This window comes from Dermacentor albipictus, chromosome 2 (assembly GCF_038994185.2).
Source record: "Dermacentor albipictus isolate Rhodes 1998 colony chromosome 2, USDA_Dalb.pri_finalv2, whole genome shotgun sequence".
Lineage (NCBI taxonomy): Eukaryota > Metazoa > Arthropoda > Arachnida > Ixodida > Ixodidae > Dermacentor > Dermacentor albipictus.
Genome location: NC_091822.1, coordinates 24,731,197 through 24,747,741, shown reverse-complemented (window position 1 = coordinate 24,747,741; position 16,545 = coordinate 24,731,197). Strand labels below are relative to the sequence as shown.

General features: G+C 44.0%; 1 protein-coding gene across 1 annotated transcript in view; it reads right to left on the bottom strand.

The window, feature by feature from the left end:
- Positions 1 to 16,545, bottom strand: part of LOC135897870 (uncharacterized) — a 138,080-nt gene that overhangs the window by 101,621 nt on the left and 19,914 nt on the right. The window contains exons 3-5 of the mRNA XM_065426562.2: positions 10,498 to 10,558; positions 8,091 to 8,224; positions 1,322 to 1,440 (exon numbers count right to left, since the gene is read on the bottom strand). Coding sequence (XP_065282634.2) covers positions 1,322 to 1,440; positions 8,091 to 8,224; positions 10,498 to 10,558 — 314 coding nt within the window. The remainder of the gene's footprint in view (positions 1 to 1,321; positions 1,441 to 8,090; positions 8,225 to 10,497; positions 10,559 to 16,545) is intronic.

The following is a 16,545-nucleotide window of genomic DNA, read 5'->3' as shown; positions in this document are numbered from 1 at the left end:
CGGCCATGGTGTTGTGCTGCTAGGCACGTCACGGAACCAAATCCGGGACGCAGCCGGCTGCATTTCGACAGGAGCGAAACGCCAAAACGCCCGTGTCTCGTGTATCGGGGCCAGTTTTGTATCGGAACACACCTTTTCCTTGTGTACGCGTTCTCTTATTTCGCTGGTACCCCCTTTTACTAGTTGATCATGCACCAAACGGCCCAAGAGCTTGCGCAAATGCTCCGCTTTGTCTCCTTTCATTAAAGCGCTCCGGGCGTGGGCGCCCCAAAGCGCGTTGAACATTTGCAAGCAAGCGTCCTTCCTTCTTTCGCAAAGCCTTCCTCTTAGCACAAGCGTTACACGAATTTACTATTCTTAAGTATGACAACTTCAGTAATAACTTTGTTTTATTTCCATTGCTAGACTATAATGTGGCTTTTGCCGACACATTACACAGTTCACTTTCTAATCGAAGTAACTTTTACTCCCTCCGGACAGCAGTATTCAAAGACTACGAAACAGTCATGTACAGCTTGTAACACATCATATACACAGCTACGACCACGGCAAGACTTAGCCGAAGCTCCTGCATGCTTTCAACACAAATTAAATATAATTGCCTCAAGCACGTGAGATCTCTCTGCCTACGATTAGTGGGTGCACACAAATGTTTATTGAGGGTATTAAAGAAACGAACATAGTATATCTTGAGAAAATTCTTCCTTTAGCCTGCAGAAACCAATTCTGTTGAAATTACAAAAAACTGTGATTCAGTGTAAACTAAGAAGAAAGTAGTTTTTCCTCATTTAAAAAATGCCATAGTCTCTGTCCAAAGGAATTGTCTCTAGAAAAAATACAAATTGACGTTTTCTTTAAAGGTATACTTTAGACTAATGTTCTCAATAGGACCTCCGTTGAAACTATATTTAATGAAGTCAGCTATAAATTCATTGTGCCGAGGTGTTTCGACATCCTAATGACTACATTCAATAAGCAGTGAAGCTCAATTTAGTGTTTTTTTTAAACTTCATTAAAACTCAATAGATGCCTAGTATAAACTGAAATTCTGGTAGAGGACAGCTTGTGAGATTTCTCACATCAGCTTTTAGGCGATATCATTCCCTATGATATATCAGAGTTTCAGTTCAAACACACATCCGTGAAATGTGTTTGTGGAACATGTTCACTTGCAGGAAGACACGTGGAGGGCCGGAGATGGAAATTCAAGACGATGGGCAAAACGAGAACAGGGTAAACATTTTTCTCGTTTTGCTGATATCTACCTATAGGCCTTCGAGCTCCTAGTGGGAGTCGGTGGGAGTGGGCTTGTGGCACTTACGATATTTCCATGGCTCGCTGCAAGACCAGTAGGAATAGGAATGGTTATCGTCACGTTGCGATGTGAGGTGGAAAGTGAAACACATCGCCTTCCAATTTGACGTGTATGTGAGCCGCCACCTGAAAGCCGAGAAAACCAAGAAAATTGCTCTGTGTAGGCGGCACTTCTCACAAAAAGTTCAGCGTATGCATTACTAAAAAACTGGCACCTTTGCCCTACAGGCGAAGCATCGATTGCGATAGGAAATTAGTAGTCAGCTATACGAACCAAATATAGTTGTTTCATCTGCCGTATAAACTTGGAAACGTTGACTTGTTAACTAAATTAACGAGCATGGTGTCACACGCGGGTAAGCAAACATGAACACATGACTCGATGACTCACTCACTCGATGACCCCGGGAACTCACTGTCAAAACGCTGCAATCAGGAAGCGTGGCAGCAGCAGCGAGGTAATTTCGCGCTGCCTTTTGCTTCAACGCGAAGTAAGCGGCGAAAACGCAGCCCGCATGCAGCTGTCAGCAATCGGCGCGCATTCTGTCCCTTCGCAGATCGCTTTCAGTATAGGGCACGCGCCATATGCAGCAGCCACCGTAATAAAACGTCCCCCTCTCTCCTCCCGATGCCTTGCGCACGATGGAAGACGGCGCGCTTCCTTCCCGCTTTCCTCCCTTGCGCACGCGAGATTGAGACGCCATCGTCGGCTCATCCTCCCACGCTTTCTGTCGCAGATGCAGTATGGAGCGCGCAGCGGCGATGTTACCGCCTTTGGACTTGATACAGAACATCACGGCGACGGCACAAATGCGCTTAGAGTGTCCATATCCTCGTGAGTTCCAGCTATGGATATTTGTCCAATATATTCGACGTCAAATACTGCGCCACCTTGCCTTCTGCGGCGTATTTTCCCGCGTAAAAACCAGCCCAATATTTTGGACAGCTGCTAGCGCCATCTATGAAGTTTTGTCGAAGTTGTGCCAGTGGATCCGGAATTAAAGGAGACGACATGGAGGCGTTGAGCGGAGCGGCGTTTCCGGCGGCCGCAGGAGAAGTAAGTGGTGTTTCTAGTGTTGTTGACCGTTTTAACGTGATATGTAGGATTAACTGGAAACATAATGATACAGGGAGTATGCTGAATGGAAAAGTTTAGTTGCATGTACGCCGAAATGAAGTGGATACGTTCCCGCTCCAAAAAAACTAGGTCGAATGCATGATACGAAAGGCTTTCGTGTCATGCCGTGGGCCAAGGACATTACTGAAATAAGCACCTTTCATTTTTTTTATCTTTGTTGTCTACACATCATGTCTTGAAATTTTCAGGAAAATCTCTGAACCTAAAGCAAATCCGGAAGTCAGGAGGATGTAGTTGCTATCGCAGTAATAACTAATATCTGTGTAGTCAGAACTGTTTGAGGTGAACAGCACACAGGGTGTTTCAGCTCTAATACACTATGCAAAAAACAACATTAATTTAAGTGAAAAAAATCAAGTAGATACTTTACACAGTCGAGTTCAGCAGCAGACTAATTTCTGCTGATGATATTCAGTTAGTTTTTTTTTGTATTATTTATGCTAAATCGTGAATTACTGCCCAGGCTATCAGGGTGTGAGTTAGAGTTGTGAACAGGGGTCAGAAACACAAAGGTGGGATGCTTTCAGCTCGGCAATATTGGCGTGCTTATTGTTGTAGGTAACATGCAGTCACCTAGAAATAATACATTCAATACTTACGCCCACAGCAGAAGCGACAGAAAGAAACAGGAAAGCTCTTGGAGTTTCGTCTTACAGTGGCTGAATCACTCGTTGAACGGGGCCACATGAATGAAAATGTGGGCAGCGACAGCGAAACCGAGTGGGTAACGCCATCGAAGCGCGCTCGTGAAGTGAAGTATACCCACGCCTGCTTAATTAAAACAAAAGCGCTGAACCAGGAAGCCCGGGAGATCTGAACAATGCCGCGTCACTCACACCCGCCCGAACTAGACAGCAGCCGCGAGAATCAGGCTTAGTGAGAGCTGCCAAAAGATGCTATGGCGTCAAAGATAACTGTACGCCTTTGTTTCCACGAGGCGCGAGCAGCTATCGACGCCCGTGCCGTGCCACCGCTCCACCACCAGAGCAACGCGAACTGTTTAGGGCGACTAGTAAAGGAGTGGCCATCGAACCAATGTCTTTAATGAACAGATTTCTTTCGTTCTTTCGACAGTTTTCGTGGCAAATCGGGCGCCGGTTGGTGGACAGACTCGGCAACAAAAATGTTCGTTAGATCGTTCGCTCTCTCTCTCTCTCTCTCTCTGTGGCTCGTACTCTCGTTTTTTCGTTCGGAGCTGTGCTAACTAAGGGGTTGCTAAAAGCAGCGCCACTTCGTCTTCGCAATCACTCTCGCTCTCTCTCGTTCATGCTTTCGTTCGTTCGTTCGTTCGTTCGTTCGTTCGTTCGTTCGTTCGTTCGTTCGTTCGTTCGTTCGTTCGTTCGTTCGTTCGTTCGTTCGTTCGTTCGTGCGGGCTATTCGCGTAGATTGACAATCATCGTCGAGGGTTTATGCGCATTTTTTCTTTTAATGTGAACACCTTCCAGCAAACGTGCTAGCCTCAAAGTCAGGGAGCCTTTCTTTGGCGTCCTTCTCTGTAGATTTCATGCCGTGGTAACTTGCAGAAATATGCGGATCCCAAGGACTGCGATAATTGGTGGAAGCGAAGCTTCTTCGGTGCAGATATTAAACTGGATGCGTTAATACTGAATATCTTGACGTTATGCGATGTTTAAATAAGGTTGTTGCTATGCTACGCCATGCTTGCGTTGTTTAGATGTTCTGTCGACGCCATGAAAGAAATGGGATTGTTTCAATTTATTAATACTCGAGTAGGAGTTGTAGTACCTTATTTATTTCTTGAACAAAGTGAATTATTTTCGCTGCTGCACATTGAAGCTTGTCGCATCCCGGAAAGCTTCTAGAACGCTTTCGATACCGAAATACTGTCAGTCTCACGGCGCAGGTAGCATTGAAAAAGGAATTGCATGCATGCTGGAAATATAGGCCGTAATCTTTGACGTTGCACGCCATGTACACACTTTCAAAAATAGAATCAATTGCACCTCTCAATGGATGTGATAGCAAAGGGTCATTGCCTTCGCATTGAACAGTACTAACCACGTACAAGACGGAAGCTCACAGAATGGAGGCTTTCAGTGATAAATAGTAGTCGAACAGAAGGAATGAAGGAGGGAGAGGGAGTGAGCTACGCGTACATAAAAAAAACGGCCATCTTGGCCGAAGCACTGACTGCGACAGCAACGTTTAGCGTTTGGCTTGAACTTCTCGGAGGGTGTGCGCGAGGCCGACTAACGCAAACGCCACATGCGCGGATGGGCCAATTTTCTGGCACGCTTGAAAGCTTTAACTCCTGATGTAATGATATTGCACAGGCGTCGTCACACCACCCGCACCGAGCCACACCAGCATAATGACAATTTTCAGGTTTGAGCACTGATATTGTTTGCAGTTTTAATAATTTAGTCTAGAAGATGTAAGATAAAATACATTCGCTGTGAATGTTGTGTTTCATACTTGTTTGTGGGCTGCCATTATGAAAATTCCGAGGAATAGTTTAGTCGAGAACGTAAGACCTGGTATGAGCATGGTATTGTATATGGTATGGTATAAGACCTGGTAAGACCCTGCTCTCGTGGCTGATTAAAGTGAAATGTTTCCCCTATTCCATTGGATATTATCTAGGTGAATATTTGATAGAATACTGAAAGAATACTAATTGACCTATACCTATTAAATCGTTTAACGTCTCCCTTCTTATGAATTAGTGACCTAGCCATTGCGTATATAAAGAGTAGCAAACTATTCAAGCATAATATGTCCTCCACCTTTGAATAAATTACTTGTTTTTCCATCTCCTCCAGCCGCTTTCCCGAGGACATGTCTTCCAAGGCCCATTTAACTTAACTGCTATCTATTAGCCCCGAGAACGAACTACAGGGGCGCGGCGAGCGCCGGTCGCGTGACGTCAGGGCACGGACTCGCGCCTGTCGTCTGCTACAGTTCGGGCGTTGTCGCGGTGCTTTCTGCGGTGTTTTCGTTTGTTCGCCCTGGTTCTCTCTGTTTGTATACTTATGGTGGTCGTCTCAAATATATTTTTACGACGTCTTCCTTTGCGAACATTTATTCAAAGAGCTAATTTCTTAGACAACAATGCAGCTCTCGAAGGCAACGCTACACTGCCAGGCGAAGGAGCGCAGACCAGCCCACTGCGGATTTTCCATGCGCGGATGGACAATCGCAATAACATAGCCTATAGGAATACAGTTATGATACCATACCTGCCGCGGTGCAACAAGTATGTCACAAACGCTGGCTATATATGACTTCTACAACAGTTACGTTGATTTTATTCCGCTAAAACAGGTTTCCTCACGACGAGAAGTTCATGGTATAATATTGCATTTCTATAGAATAATTTTTGCATTTCTTCACAGAAACGCTTGGCAGTAGCACGGGGACTTAACTAATACTGGAGTTTAGATTCTACAAGCACCACTTGCTTCTTTACCTGCTTGTCAACATTAGGCGGTTCGTCAAGTATTTATTTTAAGCGGCGGAAATTTGATTTAAAGTTATTGAAGGCTTACAGCTATTTACAGAATACAAATAGGAATGTGCCAATATATATTCCCTTTTCCGTGCTACACGTTCAACTCACTTGAGAAATTTACTGGTGCTTGTAGCTTGAGGAATATACAAGACGAATCTGTTTATCGAACTGACACAGGCTGCTCGGCCCAATTTTTTTAGTGAAGTATGCCTGTTGGACCACATGGCTGCAGCCAGAAAGAAGTCGAAGCGTCAATCACTAGTAGTATGGGACATATTGAAGATACCGAAATATCCCTCCCCCCCTCCCCGGTGGAGGGTCAGAAATCAAGTGAAAATATATGCAATTCTTGTGGCGCTTTCTTTATGAATGTTTGCGGTTGGATTGGAGCAAACTTTATTTAGCCTGCTGTTGGGCAACGTTCTCTTTTATGTACCGACGACGCGAATAGTTATCCGTTTGTATAATTAAAGAACGCTGGATCGACACATGGTTAGACAGAAGGTGCTTGAATTTTCCTTTTCTAGGCAATCTAAGCTGCGCTGTAGTAGGTCGGGAATATTTTAGCCATTCCAGTTGGCGTTGTAAAAAATGCTTTATGGTTTCAATTCGAAGCTGTAGCCAACTGATGGGTTTCGCGAACATAGCGTGGCTCGCCATACGGACAGTCAATAGCTACCGTTACGTGATCAGGGGTGTGCCATATTGTCGAGAAAGGCTACTGAGGGCCACTATGAAACATGTCTTCACTTTCAATTAATTGGCTCACGATCTTAACAATGAAACTTTTCTCTTAGGTGATTTCTACTATGGTGTTTGCGAATTAACTACGTAAATACTCTGCATGACGCGCCGTCGTGTTAGCAGCCATGAGCAATTAGTTTTTTGGAGGCCTATTTCAGAGGGGGATGAAAGTAGGAGCAAACTTTTTCATAAGAAATGCGCGCCTATCTATTTTTACGCATTAATTAATGGCCATATTAGAACAGAACAACACACCAGAGTAATAGGAATCATAATGACAGCTTCGCTGGGCAGTGTCTTTCTAACATCGGATAACATGCTGACACCAATTCCCAAAATTTTTCTTCCATGTAAAATGCAATGTCTCGCATAGCTAAATACTAAGGGAATGTTAAGTGTTTAGCGAGGCATCATACACAACTTCGCGTGTTTAATTTGCGGACTTTCTTTTTAAGCAAAATTTACCGATAGACACGGCGCATATATGCATTGCAAAACCAGTAGACCCCTTTTACGCTACATAGCTTGCGATATCCAAACCGCAAAGTTTCTCGACACACGCGCTATTGAAGAAGAAACTGTGATAAAGGCATGGTAGCTGAAAGAAGCCGGCGTATCCTTCTATACGTACGGCTCGAGCCATCCATACCTCAAGTATACACGAAGGGAACGAGCGCGCGCGGCAGCCGAGCGAGCCGGAGCGAGCGGCGTCCTGACCGTGACGTCACTCGCGAGAGGGCGCCAGTCCTGATTCTCGCCGCTAATAGCGGGAGTCTCTTTATCCTGTGCATTACAACTTTCAATCAATATTGCGTGATTCCACTTAGGTTCCACATTCTGCTGCTTTTACTATATCGTCGATATTGCGGATCACATTACCCTGCTTAAGTACCCCTGCATCTCGGGAACCCGGGATCCGGGCAATATGCAGACGTTCCTATATATACATATATGCCGCGATATTAAGCAACCCAGCGCCAGCAATGCCAAACCTTGGAGGGTATAGGCAAAGGAAGGCACAATTTAATCGGTGAAACGATACCCAAACACAATGAAAGCGTGCGTATGTGGCTTCCTTACAGCATCTCTAGAATGTAGCTGTTCGCTGTCTAGATTCTCGTCAACGAGGAGTCGACGAGACCAGCCAGAATTCATAGCACAATTTTCCAACTATGAAGGATTGAATATATTTCTTGTTCTGCATACTGCGACGAAACACTTTCATACACCTAAAGCTTCCCCCTCCTCTCCCCAAATAATGACCCTTATTCCGGCAATGCTCAGTGTGGCCATTATCATGACACATGTCAATGAGTTCTTCCCAATGTATCATTTTTCTTTGTCTTATTCGCAGCCTGTCGTCATTTTGGCCCCACCAAATGACTGCTTTGGAACAGAGTTCAGTAATGGGAAGATACCTACAAGTGCGTGCAGCTGAAGCTCTGACAGGTCTCTCCGGTGAACTTCATGTTGCAATCATCCACCATGTACGCAATGGGGTAAGAGTAGTGCAGCAGGTGCTTCATCAATTCCATATTCGTACCTATGGCGTACGCCTGGAAGAAACCAAGGAAGACGGGGAATGCGGCAGCCACTGATATCGCACTTTGAGTGAACACAGCCTGAAAAGAGCGCGGTTTGTTCGCACTCGCCACTGAATTGCGTAAGTGCCGTATCCTTTCTCATCGTGCAGGTCTCCCCCGTTGACTCTCTTTGGCATAACAGCGATGTGAAGCCCTGGCTATTTTGTCCTCGTGTGCTCCGGCGTTTCACATTGTTACCATCTCATGCCAACAAGGACGAACGGCAGCAATGGTCTCTCTTGGAGGAAAAGAGTGTTAATTAAATAACTAACTGAAATAATAATGATTAGTCTATATTTCATTCATTTATTTGATAAAACTGAGGACCACCCCTCCCTGGCTTTCAGTCTGACTTTTCAAAAAGCAACAGAAAGGCTATACGCGGCGAGGCAACATGTCCCGCACAAGCCAGAGGCGGAAGAATAATTTTGTAGTCTACGGAAACACAAGCATTCTGTGGGTTTGCGGACACATAGTTTATGACGAGGTCTTTCGTCCGTGGCATTCTTCTGGTAAAGAATTCATCAAAATTTTGAAGCCGGTGGGCCAGCGATAAGATCTGTTATGGTTCAGTGTTATACCGTTCCTGCGCGACTCAGGATAGTCGGAAGCATTACGCTACCATTATTTTGTGCTTTCACGTAGCAGAAGCGACCTTGTTTACAAGCAACTATTGTAACCTCAAGAACCTAGGGTTACAAGTGCACATCAGTTGTATGTTAAAATAAATTTGATTTGATTGAATCTCCACTTCAAGCGCTGTGTGTGCGATTGAGCATGCTATTGGAGTGCATCAAAGCACCGATGAAAATAATTGCACTTAAAGTGTACTACAAACAACTCGAAATACTTCTTATTTGACTACTGCTCTTATTTAAATATTACTTGTAAGGCATTAAAAAAAACCTAGTTGGACAGCACGCGTCTGTGTGTTTGCTCTCCATATCAGTATGTCATCGTGTAGTGGGTTACCCTTTTTTCATCATCATCATGGTCATCGTCCACTGTTGGGCAAAGGCTTCTCCCATACTTCTCCAACTACCCCGGTCATGTGCTAATTGTGGCCATATTGTCCCTGCACACTTCTTAATCTCATCCGCCCGCCTAACTTCCTGCTGCCCCCTGCTACGCTTCCCTTCCCTTGGAATCCAGTCAATAACTGTTAATGACCATCGGTTATCTTCCCTCCTCATTAAATGTCCTGCCCATTTCTTTTTCTTGATTTCAACTAAGATGTTATTGACTCGCGTTTGTTCCCTCACCCAATCTGCTCTTTTCTTATCTCTTAACGTTACACCCATCATTCTTCTTTCCATAGCTCGTTGCGTCGTCCTCAATTTAAGTAGAACCCTTTGCATAGGCCTCCAGGTTTTTGCCCCGTACCTGAGTACTGGTAAGACACAGCTGTTATACACTTTTCTCTTGAGGGATAATGGCAAACTGCTGTTCATGATCTGAGAATGCCTGCCAAACGCACCCCAGCCCATTCTTATTCTTCTGATTATTTCAGTCTCATGATCCAGATCCGCGTTCACTACCTGCGCTAAGTAGATGTATTCCCTTACGAATTCCAGTGCCTCGCTACCTATTATAAACTGCTGTTCTCTTCCGAGACTGTTAAACATTACTTTAGTTTTCTGCAGATTAATTTTTAAACCCACCCCTCTGCTTTGCCTCTCCATGTCAGTGAGCGAACATTGCAATTGGTCCCCTGAGTTACTAAGCAAGGCAATATCATCAGTGAATCGTAGGTTACTAAGGTATTTTCCATTAACCCTTATCCCCAATTCTTCGCAATCCAGGTCTCCGAATACCTCCTGTAAACACGCTGTGAATAGCATTGGAGAGATCGTATCTCCCTGCCTGACGCCCTTTATTTGGTTTTGAAATGTTTCACACGTTTCCCATGTTACATGCAGTTTCATATCTAACACCTATTTCAATTGACTGCATCGGTACTTCCATGTAGGCCAGATGTGTAACAGTTGATGTCATCTTTGAGCCTCCCGTGGATACTTTTCGCATACAGTTCACATTCTGTAAATTTGACACTTTGTGAATGGTGGAAAATTCCTAATGTTTTGTTTTTATTCTGACGATGTAGAAAGCGTGGTGAAACTGTGTTTTCACTGAACCTAATTTTTAGCACCTTAACGGGATACAATTTCCGGTAGCAGAGTTAACAGCATAGTGCAAATGTAGCCCCCCTACAAAGAGAACAAGATACATCAGAACATTTGACTTACGAAAGAAGCGTTCGAGCATTCTCCGCGGTCAGCATCAATGCATAGTTTGGTGATGTTCACCCTGCGTGTCAAAAGTAATAATCTTTATTATAATTTCACGAGTTATTTAAAAGTGCAGCTTATATTCTGAAGTACAGAAAGGACAGCTTGAGGAGGTCCTTCCTCGCGGAAAAGACATACATTTTACTCACGACTAAAAATAATAAGGCAAGCACTTACAAGGTTTTGTGGCAACACAATGCAGCAAAAAATTATATCACCCGTAGAAACGCAGTTATGAAATATTATGAAAAACCAAAACTACAGGCATGCAAAAAGCAGACCGTGTAACGGAGGTCAACGGCAAACAGAACTTTCGTGGCAACAAGCACTACTCTAGTGCACTAGTATGAGGTACTCAAACATGTATTAAATTATGTAGTACCACGCCAAAGAAATACCTGGGAAGAGTGTGAGAATGAAGAATAAACTTTGTTCATAAATGTAAGCCGAAAGTGGAATTCTCCGAGCTGGACGGCGTCCCTAGTACAGGATACCGTGGCACTCAGCCGATAGCTTGGCCCGGTTCAACAAACAAGGCTGGTCTTCATGACTTGAGCTTGTAAGCTGGGTCACCTACTGCACAATGGTCGGTCTGGTGTCGTGCGTGAATGTATCAATCTGCAGTTTCCGCAACAGCACCGCCTCTTTAGCTTGCAGTGCAGGGGTGGGTAAGTTCTGCTTCCGTGTCTCTAGTGGTTCAGGATGTATGTGCAACTTTTCCGCACGTCTTCCTGTAGGTCTAACGGGGCTCGCGAATTCGAAAGGATAGATCAGAGAATGTGATCTCGGGCTAGTGGCGTGAAACGCTAGATTATCCGTGAGGTACTCATGTCACAGGGCCAAACAGCGTATATTTCTGGATGACTTTCGAGTTTCCTCAGGGTGTAAAGGGCTTGCTTGGAAATGTGGCTGTTTTAAAGGTTCTGCATGCTGTGTTCGAGTCCGTGATGACGGAGATGTGTTCTTTCTCTCGCTTCCCCAATGTGACAGCACTGACTATCGCCGTTTTTTTCCACTGACGCCACTGCTACTTTTTCTCGCTGGCCATTGATAACGCTGAAATGTGTGCCACCCTGTTCGTGTATTTTGCTGCCTCGGCGTATCTGACTTTCCATCTTCACATTCCTTCGTAGGCCGTGCTCGCAGCTTCTAATCCAGTTTACCTCGTTTCCTTGCTGTATTCTGTGTGCATGTTTCTCGGTACACTGGCCACCGTGATCTCCCTATGGCATAGAGGGAGATCACAGATTTGCTGCTGGATTTGTCTTTGAGTGCGTAGCGAAGCCTTCTTACCGTGTTCCTACCCATAGTGGTGGGTTTCAGTTGCGTAATGTGACTTGTGTTGCGGGCCTCTTATATTCTTCCCAAGCACTGTGGATGTTCACACTGAGTAGCTTCACCGTTCGAGGGAAACCCAAGGTTTTGCGTATTAGTGTTCAGCTTGTCACTTTCGCTGTTCTTAAGACCAAGGTGACGGGTTCCGTACGTTACTGCGCCGAGAATCAGGGACCCTACACCGTAAAACTATTCCAATATTTTTTTATTCCAATCTCCTGACGTCAAATTTGCGTGACAGCTGACGCAAGCATCGTGCGATGTCACGCAGCGTTGCATCAACAGCCCAATCAAACACTCTATTACTTTATATGCGGTCACTTTGCTTTGAAAACGTATAACATTGCCTAAATCGAGCAGTTTTTCGCTTGTAGTCGGCTAACTGGGCAGTTTTCCAAACAAAATGGTGCGTTTAAAAAGTCTTTACATTCGGACTATCACAAAAAATGAATGAGAGCGTTCCCCCTGGTACAACACTACATTAAAGCGCTTGAACAATAAGAAAAAACTATTATCTTGCGTAGCCAAACCAACAGGTTTCTTTATGCCTGAGAAACACATAACTAAGCCAGTAAACAATAAAACTCATTAAAAGCACACGCGAAACGAGATTTATTTTCTACGGCCGTCCCAAACATGTTGCGCTGTAACCCGCGACGTTTTTTGGAAAACGATAAAACCTGAAAATAATAGCTATATTTCTGTATGTGATAATTTTGACTCACCCATTTCTGACTCATACGTTCCTGGTGCTCAATCTTGCATTTTGTTGAACGTTTACAAAATAACTGTCAATGAACTTCTACATTTATCATTTTTCGATTTTCCACCAATGAAAGGCATTGATTTTAGGCCAGAAGTGAACGTTATGGTTATAGATGGCCTGAAGTGCTCGTCAACCTGTGGGATAGACGGCATTAATGCCATACTGTTAAAAAATACGAAGTTATGTGTGCAGTTCAATCCTCTGTATCATTTTTCAGCAATCACTTGACACAGGCACTGTTCCAAGAGACTGGAAAACAGGGAAGATCACTCCAGTCTTCAAGAAACGTGATAGGTCCTCCCCAGGTGACTACCATCGCATTTCATTCACCAGCGTATGCTCCAAAATTGTGGAACATGTCATGTACTCTCATATTGCTAACTTCCTGACTTCAGTGCAGTTCTTTAACCCTAATCAACAGCCATGACTTCCGGAAAGATCATTCACGTGAAACGCAGTTAGCTTTATTTATTCATTATCCCTTTAAACCTCGACCATAACATTCCAAGTTATGCCCTGTTTTTAGATTTCGAAACGGCTTTCGATAAGATTCCACATCCTCGTGTTCTGCTAAAATTATCACACCTAAACACCCACCCACTTGTACTTAATTGGATTAGGTGTTTTTTAACTAACCGAAAGAAGTTAGTAGATGCTAAAAAGCTTACATCTTCCGTTTCCTCCGTTCTGTCTGGTACACCTCAGGGCACTGTTCTTGGTCCACTCCTATTTTTAATCTACATTATTTACCTGCCATTTACTGTAATTGCTGTAATACGTCTTTTCGTTGATGACTGTGTCCTATACCGCCCTGGCAATAACGTCGCTGAAGTCTCTCCCCTTTAGGAGGATCTCATTCATATTCAAGACTGATGTGCTACGAGGTTCATATCCCTGAACATTAGTAGGACTGTACATATTTCACTCCATCGTCTACCTAACTGCTTCCCCCTGCCTACAAGATTAATAACTGTCCTATAGCTACCACCGACTCCTTCATGCACTAAGGAATTCACCTCTGCAAAGATTTCTCTTGGACAAATCATGTAAGCCCCATAATTATTTCAGCTAACAAAATTCTTGGCTGTCTTCGCCATAGTCTCTTCATGGTACAACCAGCCGTGAAATCAGTTGCCTATAACACAGTCGTGCGACCAAAATTTGAACAGGCATGTGTTATCTTTCACCCTTACGAAACTAATCTCACTAAAGCCCTTGAATCTGTTCAGAACTGTGCCGCTAGATTTGTTCTTTCAGATTACTCATATTACACAAGCGCTTCAAAGCTAATAACAGAATATTTGAAGCTAACTTCATCGTCTGGTATCGACGACATCAACGCGAAAGTGCTTAAAGACATAAACGATGTGAATAGTGTCATTTTATCACACATTTTTCAACAGCCACTCTCGTCTGGAGTGGTGCCACAGGACTGGAAGACAGGTGAGATCATTCCAGTCTCCCAAAAAGCTTCTTCAACGTCGAGTCTTGACTACCAGCCATTTTCCATTACCAGTGTTTGTTTCAAGCTGATGGAGCATGTAATATTATCCCACATCGTTAGATTTCTAATTTCTAACTTTTTCATCATAGGCAGCAAGGATTTCTTAAAGGAACACTAAAGCAAAACAACAAATCAGTTTGCACTAATAAAGCATTGTTTGAGAACACTGTACGCAGTAATTTGAAAGTTATAGTTTAATTATTAGACGAGCAAATGAAGATCGAAGTATCAGTATTTGAATTTCGCGCCATTACCCCGACGCCTGTACGTCAGAGTGACGTCAGGGATTCCAAAGTATGTTTTCGCATTAGGGCCCCGTCGGTAAAGGTTCTCGAAACTTGCCATGGTGACTATTTGGTTTCTTTAGAAAACAATGTAGTCACTCTGTACGGCTATATAATTAAGTAGGCCCTAGAAGATGCCATCAAAATCCATGACGTCACAGCGACCACGTGCGAGAACTTCAAGGGACGTCGCCACCCGTCTTTCGTTCTTGCGCTTTTTCTGGCTTACCAAGCGTCTTATCGTGGTAAGAGCGGTGTTTTTGGTGCAGTAGAGAGGCAATTTACTGATCCAGAAGCAATCATTTTTCTCTTTAGTGTCCCTTTAAGAATTTATCTTACGATACTCAACTTGCGCTCTTTATAAATGACATCAGTTCTCAATTAGACCTTAATGTACCCGTAGACTCATCGTCTTTAGACTTCGCGAAAGCTTTTGATAAGGTTCCCCAAAGCCGTCTTGAAAGTTTCTGTCCTGAATATCAATCCCCTTATTTATAATTGGTTGCGCAGTTCTCTGATCAGCCGGCAACAGCTCGTTCTTGCAAATAACTTTTCATCTCCTCTGTCTCCTGCGGTTTCTGGTGTTCCTCAAGGTACTCTTCTTGGCCCCCTTCTCTTCTTAATCTACATTAATGATCTTCCTAATGATATATCTTCAAACATAGGCTTATTTGCTGACGACTGTGTTATTTACCGACCCATTAACAATAGCTCAGATATCCATGTCCTACAGCATGACTTACAAACAGTTGAAGAATGGTGTAAGACATGGTAATGTCGTTAAATATAAATAAAACCTCATTATTCTCTTTCCACCGTAAGCATTTTTATGTAGCACCCCCATATTTCTTACGTAACTACGTAATATCATCTTTAAGGTGTTATAAATACCTGGGACTTATTTTAACGCAGGATCTTTCGTGGTCGTCTCACATCGCTAAAATTAACGAGGCTAACCGCACGCTGGGCTTTCTTCGGTGAAGTCAGAAATTTGCCCCTCCTTCGCTAATAACTCTTGCCTTCAAATCTGTCGTAAGGCCCAACCCTGAATGCGCATGCTCAATTTGGGACCATCATGCTGATCAATGGCCAATATCAATGATCATGCAATCAATGATCAATGATTGAACCATGCTTCTAACATGGTTCAATCTGCCCAAAACCACACAGGCCGATTTATCTTCCATGACTATTCTTCATATACTGGTGTGACAGGGTTAAAATCTCATGCAAATCTTTCTAGTGTAGAAACAAGAGGTCAAGTGCCCAGGCTCATTCTATATCACAAGTTTTATCATGCCCCGATTAGTAACGGCGTCATACCGCGCGCTCACCGCATTCATCCCGGAGTAAACATTCACAGTCAGTATACCCCCCGCATGCACGCACATCATCCTATCTGTATTCGTTTTTCCCACGTACTGCGAGAGACTGGAATGATTTGCCTGAGGAAACGGTGCACCACTCCCGTGCGACTCAGTTCAAGAGTGCCATCGAAGACCTTCTTTTTGAAGCTGCCCACCGCTCTTGTAAAACCTCTCTCCAGGGGCATTTGAGGAACAAATGCACAAAAAATACTAAACTAGACCTATCGCGCCTCTTGCCTCTTGTTGTCCCATCTCTCGCTTATGCTTCTATCACCGTTTTTTTTATTCCATACCTCGTGACGGCCAGCTGATCCAGCTGGCTCATCCTGTTTGTCGAACAGGCCATCTGAACGCGGTAATCCTGCCCACAAGCCTACACCACTACCTTCTTGCAGCCATTCTTCGTCCGAACTGTCCGAGGCTGGAATGGCCTTCCGATACAAACTGCACTCACCCACGATACAGCGCGCTTTAGATCTGCCACCGAGCTTTCCGACTTACCTTTCTAATGTCATCATCATAATTTCCGCCTTTTACGTGCCCATCCCGCATGTAATGTTCGATTTGGACCCTTGAGGTATGAATGAATAATAAATAAAAAATACCCTTTTCTTGGGAGTACGTGAGACCGCAGAGATGTAGGTAACACTTCATCTGGCGACGGCTTCTTGCTAGGTATCGTGTCGTTCACCCGTCGATCTAATGCATGTTCACACGGTAAGGTCGTCCTCGCTTATTGCGTAGCGAATA